This window comes from Ceratotherium simum, chromosome 20 (genome assembly GCF_057802395.1).
Source record: "Ceratotherium simum simum isolate JZ-2026a chromosome 20, ASM5780239v1, whole genome shotgun sequence".
Lineage (NCBI taxonomy): Eukaryota > Metazoa > Chordata > Mammalia > Perissodactyla > Rhinocerotidae > Ceratotherium > Ceratotherium simum.
This window is the reverse complement of record NC_141919.1, coordinates 20,709,279-20,732,800: the sequence shown is the minus strand read 5'-3', so window position 1 is coordinate 20,732,800 and position 23,522 is coordinate 20,709,279. Positions and strand designations below refer to the sequence as shown.

The 23,522-nt window shown below is 36.7% G+C and overlaps 1 protein-coding gene across 3 annotated transcripts in view; it reads right to left on the bottom strand.

The window, feature by feature from the left end:
• Window positions 1-23,522, bottom strand: part of PTAR1 (protein prenyltransferase alpha subunit repeat containing 1) — a 50,560-nt gene that overhangs the window by 26,616 nt on the left and 422 nt on the right. The window contains exons 1-3 of one of the 3 annotated variants that reach the window (XM_087444508.1): window positions 15,069-15,212; window positions 4,885-4,951; window positions 2,198-2,253 (exon numbers count right to left, since the gene is read on the bottom strand). In XM_087444508.1, the coding sequence (XP_087300634.1) occupies window positions 2,198-2,253; window positions 4,885-4,935 (107 nt within the window). In that variant the 5' untranslated portion in view covers window positions 4,936-4,951; window positions 15,069-15,212. Of the gene's footprint in view, window positions 1-2,197; window positions 2,254-4,884; window positions 4,952-15,068; window positions 15,239-23,522 lie in introns of those variants that run through there. The other 2 variants (XM_014795450.2, XM_087444507.1) reach the window with 2 other exon arrangements.

Here is a 23,522-nt window from a genome sequence, read left to right as displayed (position 1 = left end):
TCACAACTGATGAACCAATATTGACAGATTACTATTGGAACTCATATTTTATTCAGAATTCCTTAGTTTTTAACAAATGTCCTTTTACAATTCCAGGATCTTGTCCAGCATAGCATATTACATTTGGCTGTTATGTCTCCTTAGGCTCCTCTTGGTCCCTCAGATATACCTTGTTTTTGATGGCCTTGACAGTTTTGAGGAGTACTGATCAGGTATTTTGTATGATGTTTTCCTCACGGTTAGACAAAGGTTATGGGTTTTCAGGAGGAAGAGACCACAGAGGTAAAGTGCCATTTTCAACACATCATATCAGGAACACATAATATCAGCATGACTTGTCACTGTTGATGATGACCTTGATTACCCGGCTGAGGTAGTGTGTCAGGTTTTCCACCGTACTTTTTACAAGGAAGTCACACTTAAGGAGCAGGGAGTTAAGCTCCATCTCCTTGAGGGAGGTTATCTAGATAAATTATTTGGAATTCTTCTATATGGGAGATTTATCTATTGTCTCCTAGCGTTTACTTATTCAGTCATTTATTTATGTCAGTATGGACTTATGGATACTCATTTTATACTCTGGGGTATAATCCAGTACTATGTTAATTTATTGCTCAAATTGTTCCAGCTTTGGCCACTAGAAGCCTTTGACATACCCCCATCATATTGTTTTTTGAGCATTTCCTTACTTTTTGGCTCTATAAGATGTTCTGGGTTCATCTTGTATATTTCCTGCCCTGGTCCTACAATCAGCCATTTCTCCAAGAAGTTCAGTCCTTTTATTACAGAACGGTGATATAAACTAGGATCTGGATGCTAGGATTTAATTATTTTTGATCTACAAAAATGATAATTTCATATGGTGCGACCTAATACTATTTCAATTTTACAGATGAGGAAAGTGAAGCTGGGAGAGATTCAGTAACCTGCTAAAGGTCTCCGAGCTCAAAGTTTCAGAACCAAACATCAAATCTGCGTAAAATAAGGCTACCAATTTAAATCAATAGCCTATGAGTAAAGGACATGAATCATTGGAGCTTGGTGTCAGCTATTCAAGTTGCTCAAAGATGTTTTGCTTAGAATAGGACATTATTATGAAGTCAATTTCTTTCATCAAGTAATTCACCAATTTTCAAAGCAAAAAAAGAAGTACCAGTCATTTTTTCTATAATCAGCTGGATTTTAAAACTATATGCATCACTCACTGTAATCACAGGAGATCAGCTCAAAAACTTATTCTTGCCCCTATTTTTTTCCTACACCTGCAACACCTATAAATTGAACTACCAATGCATTATACCATCTTTTAGCAGTTTATAAAATACAGTCAAAACCACTCAATGCTTCTCAGAATTACTGCAGAAGAAACACACCAATTAAACATAAAGTGTTGAGTATTTACAAGAGCCCTTACAGGGTTACTTCCAAAGCTGCTTGTTTTTTGCTCAAAATGTATTCATGATTCTATGTCTTCAAAAGTCAATCAATCTTACTAATACAAATTAAAATTTACTACAATGCATATCCACAACGGATTTTTTAAAAATCCAGATTTCCTTTCTACTCATCTAACACAAAACTTTACCAATCACCTTACTAGAACAATTTTCAAGATTAACTGCTATTAACATCATTGAAGTTAGATTTATGGAGCAATTTCCCTTCATAAGACCAAACCACACATAATCAAAAAACATTTTCAAAAGAATTATAAAAAAATCACCTAATTCAAATCTTTTATTTCACAGATATGGAAACTAAAACTTTTGAGAAGTCAAAGGTGTTGCCCAAAGTCAACTGCTAATTAACTGATGATAACAGGACTAAGATCCATATATCTTAAGACTAGGTTCTCTCTCCTACACTGAACTGCCTTATAGAGTATACAATGAATAATATATATATGTATGTATATACATTATGCTAGTAAGAATCTATTTTTGTTGAAGGATTTTCAATTATTCTCTAATGATGAGGAATATGAGAACATGAATAAAAATGGTCCTCCCACTTCTCTATTATTACCCTCATTTCTTTTTCACTGAATTTTTCAGTGCCCAGTCTATAAACTGAATGTCTATTATGTACCGGGCACTAGGGTGTTAGATGCTAGCGGGGGAAAGAAAAAAACAAAGAAAAAAAAAAACAAACACGGTCCCTACCCTTAAGAAAGCTCTCAGTTGTAAGTTTATGGTACCTTCCTAAAAGTCTCCTTTGCTGATTCTTCCTCATCTCGCAAACTCTAGAACAGCGCTGTCCAACAGAAATACAATGTGAGTCACAAACGTGAGCCATATATATAATTTAAAGTTTTCTAACAGCTACATTAAAAACAAGTATAAAGTAATATATTTTATTTAACTCAATATATCTGAAATATTATAATTTCAACATGTAATCAATATAAAAATTATTAATAAGATATTTTATTTTTTGAGTAGTCTTCAATATCTGATGTCTAGTTTACATTTACAGCACATCTCAATTGAGAATAGTCACATTTCAAGGGCTCAACAGCCACATGTTGCAAGTGGCTACTATACTGGACTGTGCAACTCTAGAAACCTGTAGTGTCCCAGTGCTTAGTCTTTGGACTGGTTCTCCTCTCTATTTATACCCACTCCTTTGGGTATCTCAAACAATCTCATGGCTTTAAATACCATCCATTTTCTAGTGATTCCCAAATCTCTACCTGGCCCAGAACTCTCACCTGAACTTTAGATTCACATACAAGTACCTGGACACAAACCCAACATGTCCCAAACTGAACTCTTGACTTCCAACCAGCACCACCCCTACCCCGCAAACTGCTCCTCTTCCAGACATCTCCAATTCAGTTAACGGTAACTCCATCCTTTCAGATGCTCAGGCCAAAAGCCAGAGTCAAGCTTGACCCTCTTTGTTCTCTCACATCCAATTCATCCTGTGTCTTTAAAATTAGTTTATTAAATACAGTCAAAGCTTATATAGTTTATAAAACACAGTGAGAATCTTACTACTTCTCACCACTTCTGCTGAGCTCTCCGTCAAGTCACCGGCATCTCTCACCTACATTACTTCCTAACTTCCTAACCACTCCCTGCACTCCTACAGCCTACTTTCCACACAGGAGCCAGAGTTTTAAAAGCTAAGTAAGATACTGTCCCTCCACAGCTTGAAAACCTCAATGACTTTCTGTCTCACCCAGAATAAAAGTCAAAGTTCCTACAGCAGCTTACAAAGATCTACAAAGTCCTGTGAGATCTGGCTCGTTACTCTCTGGCCTCTTCTGTTACTCTCTCCCTCGTTCATGCTGCTCCAGCTACACTGGCTTCCTGGCTGTCCTAGAACACCTGGGAACATTTTAGGTATGACTGAGGGCTTTTCCACTTGCTATTCCCTCTACTTGGAATGCTGATCTCACCCCCAGAATCCACAGAGATTGATTCCTCACTTCATGCCAGTCTTTGCTCAAATGTTCCCCTATTTAAAACTGAAATACCATTCTTCCCATCCTCCTTCTGGCCTTCTCCACCTTTCTTTCCCACTTTTTCTCCATAGGATTTACCAACACTTGATCTACTACATATTTCACTTACTAATGTCCTTATTGCTTTTCCTCCTCTACTAGAATAAAAACTCCATAAGGACAGGAATTTTTGCTTGTTCTGTTCATGGCTCTATTCCCAGTGCCTAGAACCTAGCACACAGTGGTTAATCAATAAACATGTGATGAGTGAATGAACAAATGTTGTCAAGTATTGTGTGGATTAAATGAGATAACGTATAAAGTTGTAGTATGGTCCCTGGGATATAGAAGCCACTCATAAACGTTAGTCTATTCCCTACCCACTGTGGTGCTTTCCATAAAAGAAAACTGAAATTCTAAAATTATGTAAATTTTTAAAGCCTCATATCTCATTCTATACTTTTCTTACTCTTTACTCTAAATATCTGATCATTAATTATTTAAAAGACAGTTTTAAAAAGACACAAAATATAAGTTACCTAAATTTCTAAAAATCAGTTACAAATAGAAAATTCAGTAGGTATTATAAAACACTAACTCAGAATGTAGCCTTGCTTCAAATACACAGAAAATTAAAGTACTGTTTGAGTCATCTTTAAAGGTAAAGAGCTATAATCTATGGCTCTTTCCCATAGGAAAACTTAAAATGTATATACAATGTTCAACAAGACTTCACTTTCATTTATCTATAATTTGTATCCTGCTTTCCCCTAAGAGAATTTGTGTTAATCTAAGGGACCACCAATTTTTTAAAACCAAACATATTGTTTAACTGAAAAAACTTTAATGAAAAAATAAACCTGGTCTGAATTTTAATATTTCTATAAAGTATTTTGTGTTTAAAGCTACAACATTCAGAATTAAAGAACTTAAGATATTAATAAGATATAATCTCTCACCAAAATACTGAATGCCAGAGACTTCAAGTAATAGGCCCATAGAGGTTGATTACAACGTTAGTGACCGAGACTAAAAGCCTGCCGCCTTGAATCCTCATCCTACACGCTTTCCACTGTGCTACAGTGCTTCTCAAATACACTAACATCTCACAATCCAACCAATTATGCTGATTGCCCCATCCCCCTAAAAAGGAAGGAAAATAAAAGCATGTCTCAAATGGTATACTGTAATTCAACTTGACAGTTGACATTTCAGGCCAGAAGTTTACAGAGAATAGACATAAACATGCAAAAAGCTGCGAAGTGTCTGTCAGACCTGTCATGGAGATATTATAAAGAATCAGTAGAAGAAATAAGTGTAAGATGCCATGGATATATGGTTTATATTTCATTTTTCAAAAAGCTAACAACTCATGGGGCTTATATGTCTTCAGAAGTTTGAACAATTTCATTTTATCACTGATGACAACGACGTACCTCACGTTCCATGCAGTGGTAAAGTCTGGGTTTAGAAGCAGCAGGGTGCATGTGACATCTATCAATTCTAAAATAAAGAGAAGTCATATTAAAAACAAATAGTCCTACCCTTTAAAGTTGGGCTTCTCTTTCTTTTACAGTCCTTTTATTTTATATATTTATACAGACACACACACACACACACACACACACGTATGTCTCACATTATACTAATATATATTTCATGTGATGATAATTTTAATGATAGATACTTTGTTCTACACTTTCGGGGATATGAAAATTATCCTCAAGATTTTCTTCTACTTATAAGTGTAACTCTTTTAAAAAAAAGTTGACATAGAAACAATTTTATAATAGAATATGCCTAGAAGAATAACCAAATTAACCTCTTCACTCTTTTAGTAGTTTTTGGTATTAATCAAATATTTAACAAGGAAAAACACATGCAGTTTCTAATACCACTATTCAGTTAATTTCACAAATATTTCAAGAATTGGCTATGTGCAAATTTTCAAAAGGAAAAAAAATCACTCATAATCCAACTTACTTAACACAATTCCTTTACATTCCCCTGCAAAGATTATCCTTTCTTACATACATTTTTGTATAGATAAAGCAATGATAAACGTACAATTTTGTTCTTTTTCATTCAATATTATTTTATATGCATTCTCCTATATTGCTACAGTATGCATTTTTAACAGCTGTAACAATCACTTAGTTTAATATACTATCATTTACCTTATTCTTTAGGCTGCTTTCTGTTTGTTTTTCACTTTTATAGGTAATACGGCTACAAACATTTTTAAACACACTTTTTGTCTCACAGATTATTTTCTTAGGATATACTTCCAGGCGCAGAACTATGTCAAACAATATAAATATCAGTATGGCTCCTATTAAGCATATTCAAATTGTCCTCCAAATAGAGTGTATCTATTTATATTGCCAAGAGTAATACGCGTATACTTACGTCCTGTAACTCTGACCTATATAATTATATGGTCACGCATTACTTAACAACGGGGATATGTTCTGATAAATGCATCGTTAGGTAATTTCACCACTGTGCAAACATCATCGAGTATATTTACACAAACCTAGATGATATGTAGCCTACTACACACCTAGGCTATATGGCACTAATCTTATGGAACCGTCGTTGTGTACGTGGTCTGTCATCGGCAAAAACGTCATTATATGGCGCATGACTGTATTTAAAAAAATGAATGCAGCAGATAAAAAATTGTATTTTGTTTCCTTTTTTCTTTTTTGGTGAGGAAGATTGGCCCTGAGTTAACATCTGTGCCCATCCTGCCCTATTTTGTATATGGGACGCCGCCACAGCATGGCTTGATCAGTGGTGTATAGGTCGACGCACAGGATCCAAACCCGTGAACACCAGCCCGCCCAAGTGGAGCGTGTGAACTTAACCACTACGCCACTGGGCCGGTCCCTATTTTGTTTCTGCTTTAATTTACATCTTTAATTTATAATTATTAATATAAACATTTTTTCATTTTTGTTTACTATTTTCTACTTTCATTTTACGAGCAGCCTATTCATATTCATTAGCTATTTATCTATTATGGTCTTGAAAGAATTCTTATATATTCAAGTAAGTTCCATAAGCCTATATTTAATAGAACAAAATCAGTAATACTTAGACATATTGTCTTCATTTTACTAAAACTGAAAAGAGAATTCCAGGAATAAGATGATCAATCTAGGGCATAATACTAAATTAAGGTAATCTCTAAGCTCATATTAAACGATAAGCAAATAAAATAATAAAAATAACTGTTATAATTATTTAGCATTCTTGTGTACCAGGTACAGTAGTAAGTACTTTATTTATATTATTTTGTTGAATTCTCACAATCATGGTCCAAGATATTCTTATTTCACTTTACAGATAGGGAAACTGACATTTAGAGAGTTTAAGCAATTTGCCTCTAGTCATCCGATTAGTGTGGCAAGGTCAGCATCTGAATTCTTTTTTTTTTTTTTGTGAAGAAGATCAGCCCTGAGCTAACATCTGATGCCAACCCTCCTTTTTTTTTTTTTTTTGCTGAGGAAGCTTGGCCCTGAGCTAACATCCGTGCCCATCTTCCTCTAATTTATATGGGACACCGGCACAGCATGGCCCTATAAGCACTGAGTTCTTGCATACCAGGGATCCGAACCTGCGAACTCTAGGCCGTTGCAGCAGAGCACGCGTACCCAACCACCTGCGCCACCAGGCCGGCCCCTGAATGCTTTTAATAACTCAATTATACTGCCATTGAAATGTCTATCTACAATAAATAATTTGGACATTCTCAGTGTATAAGATAAACTTTTTAAAATCTAAGAACACACACACACAAATATATCCCTACACTCATTTAAAAATATTCTAGTGAAAAATAAAATCAATTATTCCATTCTCAACCATGAATTAACACTTATTGCGAGCCTATGATTTCATTACTACTGAGTAAAACATGCAATAAAATGAGCAACAAAAGGTAGGATTAGCACACATTTATTTTTGACCTCTATATTCCTCTTTATAATATGTCATTACATACATAAACAATGTATCTGTAAAGAACAGTCTAATTAACCTCTTTATTCTTTCACTTTTAGTAGTTTTTGGCACTAATTTAGTATTTACCAGGGAAAATAAATACAATTTTCTATACCATTATTCATTTAATTCCACAGATATTCCAAGTATTGACTACATGCAAAGATTAAACTGGGCCCTTAGAACTGAGAGAATACATATAACGATAAATAAGACCTGATCTTGCCCTCTAGAAGGTTGCCCTGTAGTTGGAGAGAACATATAAACTAGTAATTATAGAAGACAAAATGAAATAATTGTTAAGTAAAAACATACCACATTTTGGGGACCACCAAAGAAGCTGCAAATTAATTCTTACTGGAGTCCCAGGGAAGGCTATAAAAGAATAAGGCAGTAAAGCCCACTGCAGACTGTGGAAAAAAATATCAACAACGGTAAAGAGACATAGAAGCTCACACACAGCGTGCTCTCCAAGAGATCACTAGTACCAGAGTGTGACTAGAGCACAGGGTGCTGGAAAAATGGACCAGAAAACTAGAACCCAGCCCCAATCTCCTTCTCAGCTTGGCCTTCCACTGCTTTCCCTCACATGCTATACTCCACCTTTCTCTAAACACACCTTTTATCTGCCTACCTTCTCTTCTTCAGACATAACTCAGATTTACTTGCTCGTTATTCTCTCTGTCAGAAATGCAGAAATGTCCTCCTAACTCTAAATAGGAAAACAAAAACAAAAACATCTTTCTTCTTAAAGGCTTTCCTGACCTCCCTAGCTGGAGGCAATCTTTCATCTCTATGTTCTGTGTATATCTTACTTTGTTACCGATCTTGTATAAATATTATTCTCTTGATGAGACTATAATTTTTGGATGCAGGTCCTCTGTAATAATCAAAGATGAGAAAATATGGCCCCTGCCCAAAAGAAGTTCCACATCTAGACACAGCATAGAGGAGTGGTAAGGGCATAAGCTTTAAAGCCATACCACCTGGCTTTGAATCCCAGCTTCTCCACTTACTGCCTACATAACATACACGAACTTCAGTTTCCTTATCTGTGAAAGGGGGATGATAATATCAACCTCAGTGTTGTGAGCAACGAGATTCATTCCATTTCTCCATAGTTATTTGACACACAGTGAGTGTTCAACTAAACACCATTGCTACTTACCACCCAAGAAATTAATATTTTCAACATCAATTAATCAAAGAAGTCAGAAATGAGGCAGTTGTTCCTGTATTGAAACTGTCCAAATTTCTAAACTTGTAAAATAAGCAACAATAAAAAACAACTTGGTAGTTAAGTGGTTATATGGAAATGTTTGTGCATGATGGGAAGGTCTTTAGAACTTCTTTTGAAGTCTACAAGTTTTCAACATCCATTATACTACCTAGGTAAACTGGTAGTTAGTCTATTGGACTCTCCCCTTCTGCATTAAAAAAAAAATGTGTGACCAATAGTAGTTGCCATTCATTTGTACTTCTAAGCAACTCTCCTCCCCCACCCATAAATGAAGACAGGTTCATCCTCCACGAGAGGCATGCTGCTGTAGGAGCACAAGGCAAAAACTAACAAATAAACAGAGAAAATACCTAAGTCCCCACTTTTCATTTTGTGGCTGTGTGAAGAGAGAGGAAAGCTAATCAAAGTAACGCTTCCTTTACTGGAAGGTACCCCCCTCGCAGGGCAACAGCAGCTGCTGGGTTCAAAGCCCAGCTCTGCCACTTACTGGGAAGTCCCTGAGCTTGCCACTTAATCTCTCTGTGCCTTAGTGTCCTCTTCATATGTAAAATGGAGCTAATAATACTACTACCTCCTGGGGGGTATTAAATGATTCACACTCGTGAAGTGTCAGGACAGTACCTGACACACAGTAAGCACTCAATGATAATTCCTATTACAAAGCCTGTATCTCCTAGCCCAGTTCCATAAGTGATACTGGGATTGGATGCCACCAGAAGGAAGAAAAGAATCTCCTAAGGTGGCTGAGCAGTGACTGCTGAGCAGAGGGATACTACTCAACTTCTAAGAATTTCAGGATTTAAAACATATCAACAGCCTCAACCAAGCATCAGTGGTGCCTAGTAACACATATAAGCCACAGGGCCTTCTCCTCTACTCTTTGACACACTGCTACCTCCTCCTGAAGCAGGACTCAAGTTCAGATGAGACTTCCTTCAGGAAGCATTCCAGTCAGATCCAAGAACTGGGAGTGAGGTAGAATGTCAGAAATGGGAAAAGGCCAATGAAGGAGAAATAAGTAGGCTAGAAATACTCGACATAAAGAATCATTCCTGAATTATATGTATTTTTGTGTTCTTCTTCCCCACTGGTTCTGGCTAAATGGAAGGAAATTCGTGTTTCTTGAGAGCCTACCACATGCTAGGCACTGTGTTGTGCTTTATACACTAATTCATAGGATCCTCACAACAACCCTCTGAGACCTATTAGAATTCCCTTATTTTGGCGTGGAAATACAAAGAAGTTAAGTAATCTGCCTGAAGTCACTACTAAGTGACTTCAGTGTGCTGATGAATTGAATCTAAATCCAGGTCTGGTTTCCTGCAAAGCAGATGCTCTTTCCACTCTAGCACACCGTCTACAATTACTTTGCCCTCTCTGAGTGAGGACTGAACCAAAGATCTAAAGATAAACACGTATAACTACCAGTTGACTGTAACTATTTCACTCTCTCTGTTTCATCAACTATATACCATTTCCTGCAGTTTTACCCAGAATATGTGAGCTACTGATATCCCTATAGGCTCTTGAAATTAAACAGCTCTCTCTCCAAACACCAAAATATATATCAGCAAATAAACGTTCCTTTGTTAGATACACTCCAATATATGACTAACTCATCATCATACCACAAAGAGAAAATGAATCAGGGCACATTATACACAGAGAAGTAGCTAAATTCCAGCTGTAACAGGAGAGGATATGAGGATGCTACAGAAAAGTCAGAGAAAAATCAATATGCTTTCTTTGCTGCACTGCATTCTGGAAATGGCCCAAGGCCAGCAGTCACCTGGTAATGATCACTGGGTTTGACAACTGTCTCTGACAGAGATATGTTTTCATGCATCTAGAAATAAACCCAAGGTCAACTTGTATTGGTTAACCTCTTCCTCTAAAATGCAACCAGGTTACCACAAGAAGAGAGGCTTGAGGCAAAATTATGTGGTAAACACCAAAAAGTCTCTGTTTATTACAGAATACAGTCACTGAATCGATAGCCAGACTAAGCTAAAAACTCTTGTTTACCAAACTGATGTTACTTATTTGACAAATGTCTGTCGAACACATAAAGGTGCTGAGTAAATAAAGACCAGCCATAAACCTTCTTCCTAACAACTCACAATCTAGCTGGAAAAAATGTTGTTTAAATAATCAACTATGATAAAGTGTGATAAGTGCTACTATGCAAGCAGTCTGAATACAGGACTCCAAAGGAGTGCAGAAAGGTAATTACTGCTTCTTGGAGCAGTTGAAAGAGGCTTCACAGGTGTGTGCTGACAACCACAACAACGAAGACAATGTAAGACATGAACATGGCCTCAGGAAAGGCATGGAAGTAAGGCAGTAGTACAGAGCAAAGTCAAAGAATGGAACAGTGTCTGTTGTGGCTGGAATATATATCAAATGGCTGCAAATTCAAATACTTCCAGGGTTCAAATGAATGTCAAAAAAGTAGCAAAACAAACTTGTTGATAAGTAGCAACTGACACTCTGCCTCAGGGTCTGAAGGACGAGGAGGTTGTAGTGAATTGGAACTGGCTTGCCTAGTGAAGAAAAGCAGAGGCTACGAGCCCTAGCCAAGTGCTGCCATGCAGAAACTTACGCGGCCAAGGCTTCTGACTTTTCAAGTGAAGATAAGAAATCCAGATTTCCATCCTAATTTTAAAAGTTCATCCTGACTTTAAATGTTTATCCAACTAATTAAAAACAATTTTAAAAACATTATACAAGTCCAAACGAAATATATCTGTGGGCTGGCTTCAGCCTGGGGGATACAAATCTACAACCTCTGACGCTGAATAGAAAGTAGAGGAAAAGGCTGGTAATGCAGGCTGGGGACAGATCATGAACGATGTTGAATACCATGCCAAGGAGTTTGAACTCTACCTTGACCCTGTAGGGATCATGAAATAAGATGAACATATACATATTTCAGAAAATCATCCCTCAAACTGTTTCTAAGTGTTGTTTGAAACGACTTGCTAGTGACATGATGGACACGGATTACAGAAGAGAGGTTGAAAATGGGGTAGACCAGCCATGAGATAATAACATTCGTCCAGACGAGAAATAAGAAATGGAGAGAAGGTGGTTTTTAAAGAGAGAGCTCAGTTATGGAGCAGTGATTGTGAGAAAGAAGGTGGTGGAAGGGCAGACTGGGAGACAGAGTGCAGGACAGAGCTCTGTCCAGTCAAGACTCCAATGCTGTGGACTTCTCTCTAGCTTTTTGTTTTTGTCATGGATTTCTCAAAAATCAGAATTACAGTATCATTCCTCTCCCAAACTAAATATGGCTACTACTACAGCAGACTTTTAAAAAATATCAGTTTCTCTACAAAATTAAACAGGGATGTTATTAATTTTGGTTGAACTATGGGTAAATTTGATGAGCTATGGGGTGCCCAGATTAACATTATTAAACATTTCTGAGTGTGTCTGTGAGGGTGTTTCCAGATTAGATTAGCATTTGAATCAGCAGACTCAGGAAAGTAGACTGCCCTCCCCACTGTGGGTGGGCATCATCTGATCTGTTGAGGGCTTGGATAGAACAGAAGGAGGAAGGAGGAGGAATTCACCTTTTTTTTACTTCCTGCCTGTCTGCTGGAGTTGGGATATCTCATCTTATCTTCTTCGGCCTTCAGATGGGGATTTCAACCATTGGCTCCCCTGGTTCTCAGACCCTCAGACTCAGACTAAATTATATCACTGGCTTTCCCGGGTCTCCAGCTTGCAGATAGCAGATATGGGACTTCTCAGTTTCCATAATCATGTGAGCCAATATGTCATAATAAATCTTTTATATTTATTTATATAAAATTTTATATATACATAAAATTTTCTACTGGATGTTTCTCTGGAGAATCCTGACTAATATAGAAGCTCTCTAAACATCTAAGGAATTCAGCACATTAATGAGAGCATGAATTCAGTTTGGTTAAAACAAAAAAAATATCTACCCCCAAAATAAAGGTCACCTTCAGTTACAGAATACATTCTTAGAGGACATCTAGGATTTTGGCATGATTAATCACACAGACACTAACATTTCTGAAATTGTTCTTAAACTGCCAGCTTTCTTCACTTGGCTCTTCTTACACATTTATTTTCTATAAAAACAGCTTTAAAGGTACAGCATTTTCATGAAATAACTGCTTTCACCTAATATTTTTTACTTTTTTTCTTAGCAAGATTCACCTCTGTGTTCTAATTGCTTCAATTCACAAATCTGGCAGAATACTTTTACATTAATCAGTCAGCATCTTCAGGTATCTTCTTTTGTCAAATCAGACATTTACTTCCACATTTTTACCAATAATATGATATACAGCTTGAGTAGTATACGACACCACACTAAACTACGCTGTCCCCACCCACCAAAAAAGTGAAACTAAAAACTGCTTCCACGAGGATGTAGGTTAGAATAAAATCAAGCTGCTTCTGTACACAGACACAATTGTATTAGATTTCAAAGTTCTGTTTGTTTGATTGAGCTTAACCATTTGCTCTTCTGCCTAGGTCCTCCTGGGCTTATCAAGACTAAAACTACACAATGAAGAGATTCAGCAAAGCCTGCAGGGAAAGACAGGGAAATGGAGAGAAGGATTTGGAAGGCTACAGGAAGAAGGCGGGTTGGCTAGCATACGTGAATGGGCAAAAGATAATGATCTGAAACAACATAGCCTTTGATATCTTATAATTCATACTTTTTCTTCTCTACAAGAGCATTATTCTGTCTCCCAGCGGAGTTAGTTATGTACTGGCTCAATTATACATCTCTGTGCACAAGAACATACACAATACAGCTTTGTTTGGCAAAAAGTAACTTGATAGATTCATATGGTGTTACTTTGTACCTTAATGTTACTGAAACCTACTATAGGGTGACAGAATGAAGAACAAAAGAGGGTCTAAGGATAGATAAATATCTTTACCTTTAAGGTCATGCCAAAAACTTAAGCTAAGCCATAAACTCAGACATGGCCTTATAAGAAACATATATCACAGGACTAGAGTTGAAACACACAGAATATAGAAACTATTTCAAATTACATGTTCAAATCAGACTCCTTTTCTACTGGTCTAAACAGGGAAAAGCGCTATTAACCTATAATACAGTATGTTGAGGACAATGCTGAGAGAATACGAGGAAATCGGTATGTCACACCTTTGGCAACACTCCACAGAGAGATTGTTTTTCACTCAACTGTAAGCTTCTTGAGAAAAGGGAACGTGTATTATTCACCTTTTATCCCCCACAGTACTTAGAACAGCTTCTGGTATGAGTAGGCTCTTGGTAATGGCTACTGAATTGGTAATTAAAATTCTCTACAAAACAAAGTTCTTATTCAAAATTAGCCACCAAGCATACTGAGCACTTTTGAAGGTACTGCTGTATGTGGGAAGGGGCAGGAGCCTTAAAAAAACAGTCGAGAACATGATCTTGAATGAGTACTCTCCAAAGAAGTGAGATCTCAGGTCTCACTTTTACCTAAAAAGTAAACAGAATTTGTGCACAGAGGCTTAATATCCATACAGGGGGGAAAACTACGAAAAGAGACCAGGTGGGATGAAGAGGGTTTAGCCAACGCAGCAAAGCACTGTCTCAGAGGAGTGGAAGAAGCAAATGCTGGGATGGTTTTCTCTCACTCATATTAGCATAGGAACAGGACAGAGGGCCAGGGCTCAACTGGGATTCACAGTGCAACGGCACCTTCATAGATCCCCAAGCTGGTTCACAAGATAACTACCATCATCACGCCTCCCTTACCTCATTTGGACTGCTACTAAAATGAGTTCTATTGCTTATAACATACTAAAGGATTAGAAACCAGAGAATCTGAGCTTGTAGAGACCAGAGCCCTCTTCAGGGATTTTCGAACTTTGTTTAGCCACAGGATGTTTTCTTCAAATAAAATTTTATAAATGACCCCAATGCATAAATAGATAAAATCGGAATTGCTCTGATTTTATGGTGACAGATAGTTACTAGACTTATCATGGTGATCATTACATAATGTTTATAAATGTTGAATCACTGTGTTGTACACCTAACACTAACATAATATTGTATGTCAACTACAATAAATAAATAAATTTTTTTTAAAAAGAATTGCTCTAATTTCCTGCTCAGGTTGCAGTAGGTGGCCTGGCACCCTGCTTGAAGCACCATCTATACAATCACTTATGGATGCACAATGTGAAAACTACTGATGAGGCCCAACTCCTCACTTGACAGAGAAGGTAAGCGCCTGCCCAGGCAGTGAATGAAAGAGCCAGAACTAGAATCCAGGAATGCCAACACTCAGAGCGGGTTCCCAGTTTATTCTATGCTGCTTCTAAAAACCAAAGGAGGAGGATAGAGTTCATACTTACCATCTTTGTTCAGCCATTGCTTTCTTGTTCTGTACAAAAGGAGCTTGTTGTGGACATATGGTAAAAGGAACTTGACACACCAGCTCTCCACACCAAGTTTGTTTTCAACCAGGACTATGGGACTCCGGTTATACCTAGCTTCAGGACATGGGATCAGGCCAATTTCATCTCTTAATATGTAAAACATAAAAAAGAATTAAAGATAAGAATATTAGCCTTTTAAAATTTTCAAATCCTAGAGTATTTTTTTAAAAACTCACATATTTCCCTTTCTTAAAAATATTATTTAGCTCACCTACTAGATTGGAAGAAATTAAAAAAAAAAAAAACACCAGTTTTTTAATTCTGACAAGAGCACGGGAAAATTAGTATGCTGCACTCCCTGTTGATAGGAATAAGAATTGGTCTAATCTTTGGATGGAAATCCGAAAATGACTTTCAAAATTTTAAATGTACATCCTCTTTAACTTTAAATGTACATCCCAGCAATTCCAGTGCTCAGACGTTATCCTATGCCAAAATATACAAACAGGATGTTTATTGCAACATTGCAACAAAACTGGAAACAACCTAAACGTATATCAATATAAAACTGGTAAAATAAATATGGCGTGACAGAGGTGTAAAACATGAGGCAGATCTGCAAATGCTGGTATGGAAAGGGTGCCAAGATACATGAAACAAAAAACGCAAAATGCCAAACACAATGTACAGCACAAAGCCTTCTGCATAAATTTTTTAAAAAGATATATAGATGCATTAAAAAATTTCTTGGAAAGATACCAAGAAACTTTCAGGGAGAGGAAAGATTTTATTTTTATATAGTTTAAATTTTCTAATCACTTTTTGTATTATTTACATTTTTAAAAAATGTCAAGAAATGTATTTATGCTTGCCTGCTAATAAATGTACATGGAGCAGAAACAAATTATCAATAAAAGTTATCTTGTCAATGAGACTGTGGGCCATTTTTTCTTCTTTATAATCCTTTACACTTGCCTGAATTAAAAAAAACACACTACTAAATGTGGTTAAAACACAAATACATTTTAGAATTTGATCATTTTCATCTAAAGCAGTATCTATATCCCTCAATCCACCTCAATTTAAGTTGAAAATTTACATTACAGGCTGAGATTTAATAAACAATATATAGGGCAGTTGACTTATATAGTAAATGAACCAGCAAACATAAAAATGTTTTTGCAAAACCTGCACACTTGCCTTTCAACTATAACGAAGTTAAAATTCTTGCCTACATGAAGCATTCTTTCTCAAATAGTACATCCTTCCCTTAATGAATAACAAGAAACCTTTTAACAAGAGCAGCTGACATAAATAATGATATTTTTAGTGTCTAAATGGATTTTTTTAAATGTTTTTAAAAAACAAAATAACTGCTTTTTAGAGTAGGTTGAAAACTACTGATGTGTGTGACATTATGTATTATGTCCCTGGGATTCCCCTGCCAAGACAGTAGTTTGATAGATGCAAAGAGGGGGAAACTTGTTTAATTATAGGTTATAAGAAAAGTCCTCTTTTTTTGTTAGGCTACCATCACAAACTGGTGGGAGGCTGTGGAACTAAAGTGAGACCCCTCCTGGAAACTCAAAACTGGATAGCTCAGGAGTAACCTACTTTCTACTGATCACTTCATTAGGGACACAGGGATATATCAATAAACAGGGGTACTCTAGGGGTTGCAAGTCACTAACCATTCTTTCAAGCTGATTTAACTCACAAGTACAGTTTGAGACCTAAAGTTTTTTTGTCCTGACAACTAGCTCAGTTGATTCAGAGGTGTTTTGATATACCATGTCAATACTATCTAAACATTTTCTGAGTACTGCAATGTACTGGGTACTGTGTTAGATTCTGAAAATGCAAAAATTAGTAAAACAAGGTGTTCTGACTTCACAGAACTGACATTTTTGATGGGGAGTTGTGTCAATATCTATAATAAAATGTTAACATTTGCCATTCCAGTAATATAAATAAAGTTCTGTCCTAAGAATGAGGCAATGCTGAGAGAGTATCGGAGGTCAACATCCAATATTTCAAAATATGTTTTTGCATATGTGTTTGGTGATATTAACCTGAACTCTATTTAATTCACTATTAGGACAACTAGCCACATCTAAATCCATACCTGACTAATTTATGACTGAATCTCTGGTATGTCCTGGTATTCAGGTTTTACTATATTAAGTAGAACATTTAACAAATAAACTAGAATTATAGAAAAAAACCTCACTGTAGTTATTTCAAGAAAGTCTGTTTTCTGAGATCTAATAACCACTTACAGCACTTCAAAGAACTGCAAAAGTCAACAACATGAATGTTAGGGTAACAAGAATAAAAGAATCTTAGCTTCTGGGTATACTCTGTTTTGGGGGGGATTTTTTTTACTTCAATTCACAACGTAACAACCTGCCTTGCTCACTATTTATACCAAAAATAAAATGCCCAACTAATAATTTGGTGCCTAATGAAAGCACAGAGCCATCTGGACAAACAAAAAACTTTAATTGGCTACCATTCTTCCAAGAAATAATTAAAAAAAAACAAGAATACCTTGTTATAGCAGGTGCTCAAAAACTGCTACTGAAAAGCTGATTATCACTGAACTTCAGTGATAATATTCAAATAAATAGTTTTCAAAGAATATTGCTTCTTGACTCTCCAAAAGACATTACTTCTGACATCCTTCTAATGCAGTGGGTCCCAGTCCTAGCTCTGTCAGTATGAGGCATATACACATATATATATCTCATGTCACTTGGCCTCTATAGACTTCAATTTTGACTGAGAAACCTGCAAGTTATTCTCATGTAAGGAGAATGAAAACAGTCATATCAGGGAATGTAAAGCACTAGGGTAAAAAAAATATTAAAAGAGAGGTAGTAGGATGTAGAGACAAAAGCACTTGATCTTTGGAGGTCCACAGTTCTAGTTAGTCTCCATTCTCCCACTGACAGTCAACGTGAATTTGGCAGGTCACTTGCCATCGGCATCCTCACCTGAAATATAGGAATAATAATGCCATCCCGTTCCTGCCTATTATGAAAAGCAAATAACGCACTGTAAAGAATGTGGTAAGCTGTACAGTGCCAGGCAAAGATGAAGTATGCTATCATTAATTCAGTTAAGAGTCTGAGGTCAACCAGAAAAGTTCCTTGGTTAACAGATAATGAGAAGCTGAGGCAAAGACAGTTAAGCCTTTGTCAAGTTATCTGACTATAAGATACAGTGCTTTGCTGCTTCCTAAAAATATAACATGTACATTATAAAGATAGGTAGGTCAGGAAGCTTCCAAATAACAGTGTTTGACTTCAGACTTCTCCTATGCCTAGTCCCTTAGGTCGTAGTCCACTTTTTTTTCAGACAATTTAGAATATGATTCCAGAATCATTTTAAAATTGGAAGAGACCTCATTCCTCCAGTCTCTCATTTTATCAGATGAGGAAACTGAGGTCCGTTGAGGTTAAGACTATTACTCAAGGTCACATTGCTAGTAGCTAAGTTACAAATCTGATCTCCTAATACTTAGCCGAAAACTCTTGACACTAGAGTAAAAGATAAAGACATCAGTGAAAGAAAGTAAAATTTAGATTAATTCCTTCTAGATTTCTGGCTATTTAAATTCTAATTTCATACTCAAGAAAAGTTGGAAAACTCAGGGACAAAACTAAAAGTCATTTGTCATCCCTCTACCACTACTAATGGTTGGGCATGCATCCTGTTTTTCTTAGTATTTTACAAACGTGGGATTATATTGGACATACTCTTCTATAACCTTTTTTTTACAACTTAATTCACATTAAACATTTTCCTACATAACTAATTTTTATATTTTTAATGGTTGCAATGAATGTGCTATAAATATCAAATATATCTCCAGTTATTTTCTTATGAAAGAGTCTAAGAGAAATTTCTGACTGTTTCACTACCACCAAATTCCATGCATTTACATTTTTAGCTTTCTAGTAATTTAGACTGGTATTTAACAAGGATACTCAAGTAAATACCTGCATTACCAAGGTCATACGATTTTTAAAGACATGAAGGTTTGGAACAGTGATCAAGTTCTAGTCTTCTCAAAGAGATACCATGATGTTCACTTTTTAGGTTACCTTCAAAGGCTGTTCCAAAGGAATAGCAACATGGAATGAAGCAATACATTACTTAAAAAGATCATACACAGCATGGTACATCTCTGACTGCTTCACTTCACAATGGGGATCCACTGCCTTCCATGAAGTTCAAGGTTCCTATAAAACTGATATTGACTTTGTTTCTCATGTTTAGACAGCTTCTCTTGTCTGGACTTTTCAGAAACATCATCAATTAGGGTGGGCCCACTTATTATTTACAAAAGTTAACATCAACCAGCTTCTTTTCGGGAGGGAAAGATGGTCCCCAAATATTAAAACTGAACCCTATAATGTGGAGTGACTGAACAGAAAACAGCCGAAGGATTCAGGAAATGGTCCAGCCCTTTTTAATCTAACAGTTATTTTGGGTTTTTTTTCATTCAAACTGGAATTCTTTCCAGAATGACCAAAAAGGAAAGTTATCAAAATATCTAAAGGAACTGACCCTGGCATACTGATAATTAAAACCTTATGGTGACTGAATTAAGATATTTCAGAGACCTTGCAGGCTTTCTCAATTCTAAAGGCCACTCACTTTGTATATCACTGAAATTACATTACTGACCTTATTTAGCAAACAGCTACCCAAATTACCACTGTTTATTAAGTGTTTATTATACGTGATGCTCTGTGTTAGGTTTTACATGCACTATTTCATTTTTTCCACACAATAATCTTATAAAGTAGGCATTTTATCCCCATTTTACAGATGAGGAAAGAGTCTTGTCTAAGTCTACCCAGCTAGTAAATGACAAGCCAAGGTTCAAATCCAGGATCATCAGACTCCAAACCCAAACTTTTACAACTATACTATTGTTTAAATAAATAGATGAAAATCAAGTGTAAGAAGACAACTAAGACTCTATGGTTTCCTATCCTTCAGTTCAACTTGCAGACAATCTAAAATTGCCTTTCATCACTACTCCTTTACTCAAAAATTTTCATTGGGGCCTAGCCACCGCCTAGGAAGTGTATCTCCCCTGAGCCAACTCATCCATCCCTCATGTCTCAATTTAACTATTTCCTCAGAAAGAACTATCTTGACCTTCTAATTTAATTAGGCCTCTCTGTTATTATTCTCTCAAAGTATCTTTCTTTATCCTTTTGGGTTCTTTTCATAATCTGCGTGTTGATTTGTTTAAAGTTCCATAGGACAGGGACCATGTGTGGTGTGTTCATCTACATACACCCTGCTTCCAGCCCTGTATACACAGAGACTAGCATAGTATCTGTCAAATAGAGGTGCTCTTTTGCTGAATGCATGCTTGGAAGGAAAGAAATTAAGCCAGACAGTCAAGCACTCCCAAAATCGGCCCCTACAGTGTCTTTCCAATCACATTTTGCTACTTTGGGTTAATTTGCTGTTCCCTGTGGAGGTCTTTGGCTCCCTCTCCGAGACTGTAAATCCTACCTCGCTTTCAAAGTTCAGCTCAAAACCCACCTCCCCTAAGAGCCCTGGCCAAGACATACATAGCCTCCCTTCTACTTCTAATAGACTCAGAGCACTTGCTCACCATATGGCTAGTCCAGCCTCTATCATAAACTGCTTTGCAGGGTTAATTGACTACTCTTACAGGTAGGTCTTAGGTCTCCATCTAGACCTGCACAGTGTAATACAGTAGTCACTAGGCATATGTGGCTATTATGTAATCAATTAAAATTAAATAAAATTTAAAATTCAGTTCCTCATTCACACTGGCCACATTTCAAGCACCCAACAGCTACAAACGCTAGGGGCCACTATGGTGGACAGGACAGATACAGAACATTTTCATTATCACACACATTTCTCTGCCTTGAGTACAAGAACTGTATTTTATACTTCTTCCTGTTCCATACTGTGAATATGGCACCTACAGCACCTCACAAACAGTGAGAGTTTAGTAAATATTTAACAGAATAATAAAAAATAACAACTTGCTAGATAAGAGAACTCTGACGTGACCCTAACTGCATTGTAAACAGTTGTCTTCCACAATAGCACGTTGAGGTCTATACATTAAGCTAATGCCTGTTTCTGGGCCAAGCCTTCAGTTGTTTTGGAATCAACAATACAAACAACATTTGTATGGTATTTTTCAGCTTATAATGTGCTTCACATTTATCATTCAGTTGGCGAATATTTTCTGAGGAACACAGGGATTCAGGTTACTTCTATTTACCTAGTGGCAACTAAGTGCCAGACACTGTATGAGGTGATTTTCCTGTGTTCTCATCAGCCTCACTATATCACAAGGAAACTGAGGCTGAGAGAGGGTAACAAAATCCACATCTCAACCACTGCATCTTCAACTCCTCCTAGCTAAATATTTCTACAGAGACAACAATGTCGCTATGTTCAAGGGAGTAGATGTTGGCTAATGAAATTACAATCTATCTTGTTCGGAGGAAAAAAGGAAACAAAAAGTAAAGAATAAAAACTTTCTTTTTATAATACTGAAAAGTGTAATTAGGTACTACTAACTTTCAAGGTAAATGATGCTTTTTTTCCTTTTAACTAGAAATATAGCCTCTTTATTTTGGGGAAAAAAGGGCTAAATTGGGGAAGAAGTATGAGCAATTTTGAGAAGTCCAAATTATAAGACATTTTAAGGGATGCATAGTGCTATTACTGGAGATATCGTTATTGTAGGCAATATGTACTAAACCATAGCTGAAGATTAATATTAAACAATGAATTAGGCCATTTAAATTTTTAGACCTATATTACATATCATTATTTCAAATGCCCAACATACTTCATACTTTTAAATCTTGAATGACCCAAATGCTTATTAATAATTATAAATTATGCAGACAGAGCATATTAATGAGATTTCACCATAAAAATATGATTAAGGGGGGTATTAAAGTCCTTTATGAATTTCAATAAATGTAATCCACAAGAACTGGCATGTGTTCCAAACTGCACTGTGTCGATCCGCCAGGCCAAGGAACACTCAATCTCAGTTTCTCCAAATAGAAAATACCGGAAGCTTTTCTAGTCTACCTCAAAGAAGAGAAACTAAAATGCTTACTGTACTTACTAGACTTCTTTCTAACCTCTGCTATATTTTCTTCAAGAAAAATAACACCAATGATGAGGAAACAGGCCCTTCATTTGTCCAACTTTTTTTTTGAGGATGTCTCTTTTTTGAGGATGGCTCTTATTTGCACTGAAGTTCTCATTCTCAAAAAAAGACTGAAAGACTGATACACAAGGCATCAAAGCATTCTTTAGAAGGCCCAGGACCCACTATGGTTACAGACAGGAAATCATTCCAAACACTCATTTTGAAAAAGGCAGCAGTCACAAGGGGAAAGGAAGTGGATGCCATCAGAGGGGGCAGGTGTGTTTTGAGGCCAGCAGTGTTTTGTTTTTAATGAGGCACAGTTGTAGGACTACAAATGTGTGCCACAAGGGAACAGGACATCTGAGGGCTTCTTAATTCTTTTATAAGCATCACCTTGAAGGAAAAGAACATTTCGTTTAGATGTAAGTTTGGCACCTCTTTTAGGCAGAAAAGTTTAACGGGTTAGAATGCTTAAAAAGAATAATTTATGTGTGCCAGTTTAAAGAAGAAAATATTAAAAATAAACTCCACAAACAATTAGATAACATGAAAATAATGTAAAACTGGATTCCATGTTTTTCTTTCTTTTCGGGGAAGGAGCGAGGAGGGATGGGAAAAGAGCTACACTCTTGCTTCTTCCTTACTCTTTTGTATAATGTTGTAGGTCACTCTCCTTTAATAGTTTCCTTTTCACTCGTTACACAAAAGCAAACGTGTCAGAAAGAATAGCCTCTTCTGGTATCTTCCCAGAGTACTCCAATTAATATGGAAAGGAAGGAGGAAAAGATACGTGTGTCAGTCCTGCGGTGTCCTACTTAAAGAGGGCAGCAGTGTTTGGATATAAAAAGCCTTAATATGCTCTCTGTAACTATGAATCAGCTAATGCTAAAAAGTGTCGAGGTTCCATCTGCTTTACACCAGACCCATCCTGTGCCTGCTGAAGCTACACTCTCGAGAACGCTCTGTTCACCTTCAGAACAAACTGTTTCATCGGAATGCCTCGACAATCTTGGGACAAGCAAGGCGCAAGTCAAAAGCAGCCTCAAACTACCTTTGGCTACTTAAGAATAAAATGATTGAGAATAAGATGATCGGTAATCCCCTCTTACCAACGTCCAGAATGAACCTCAAAAAGTGTTTACAAAGCATATACCGACCCACACTGTGTGTGCCCGTGTACCTTAAACGGATGCAGGATGGGGACACACAGGTGAAGTCTTTCGAGTTTCATGAACTCCTGGGAAAGG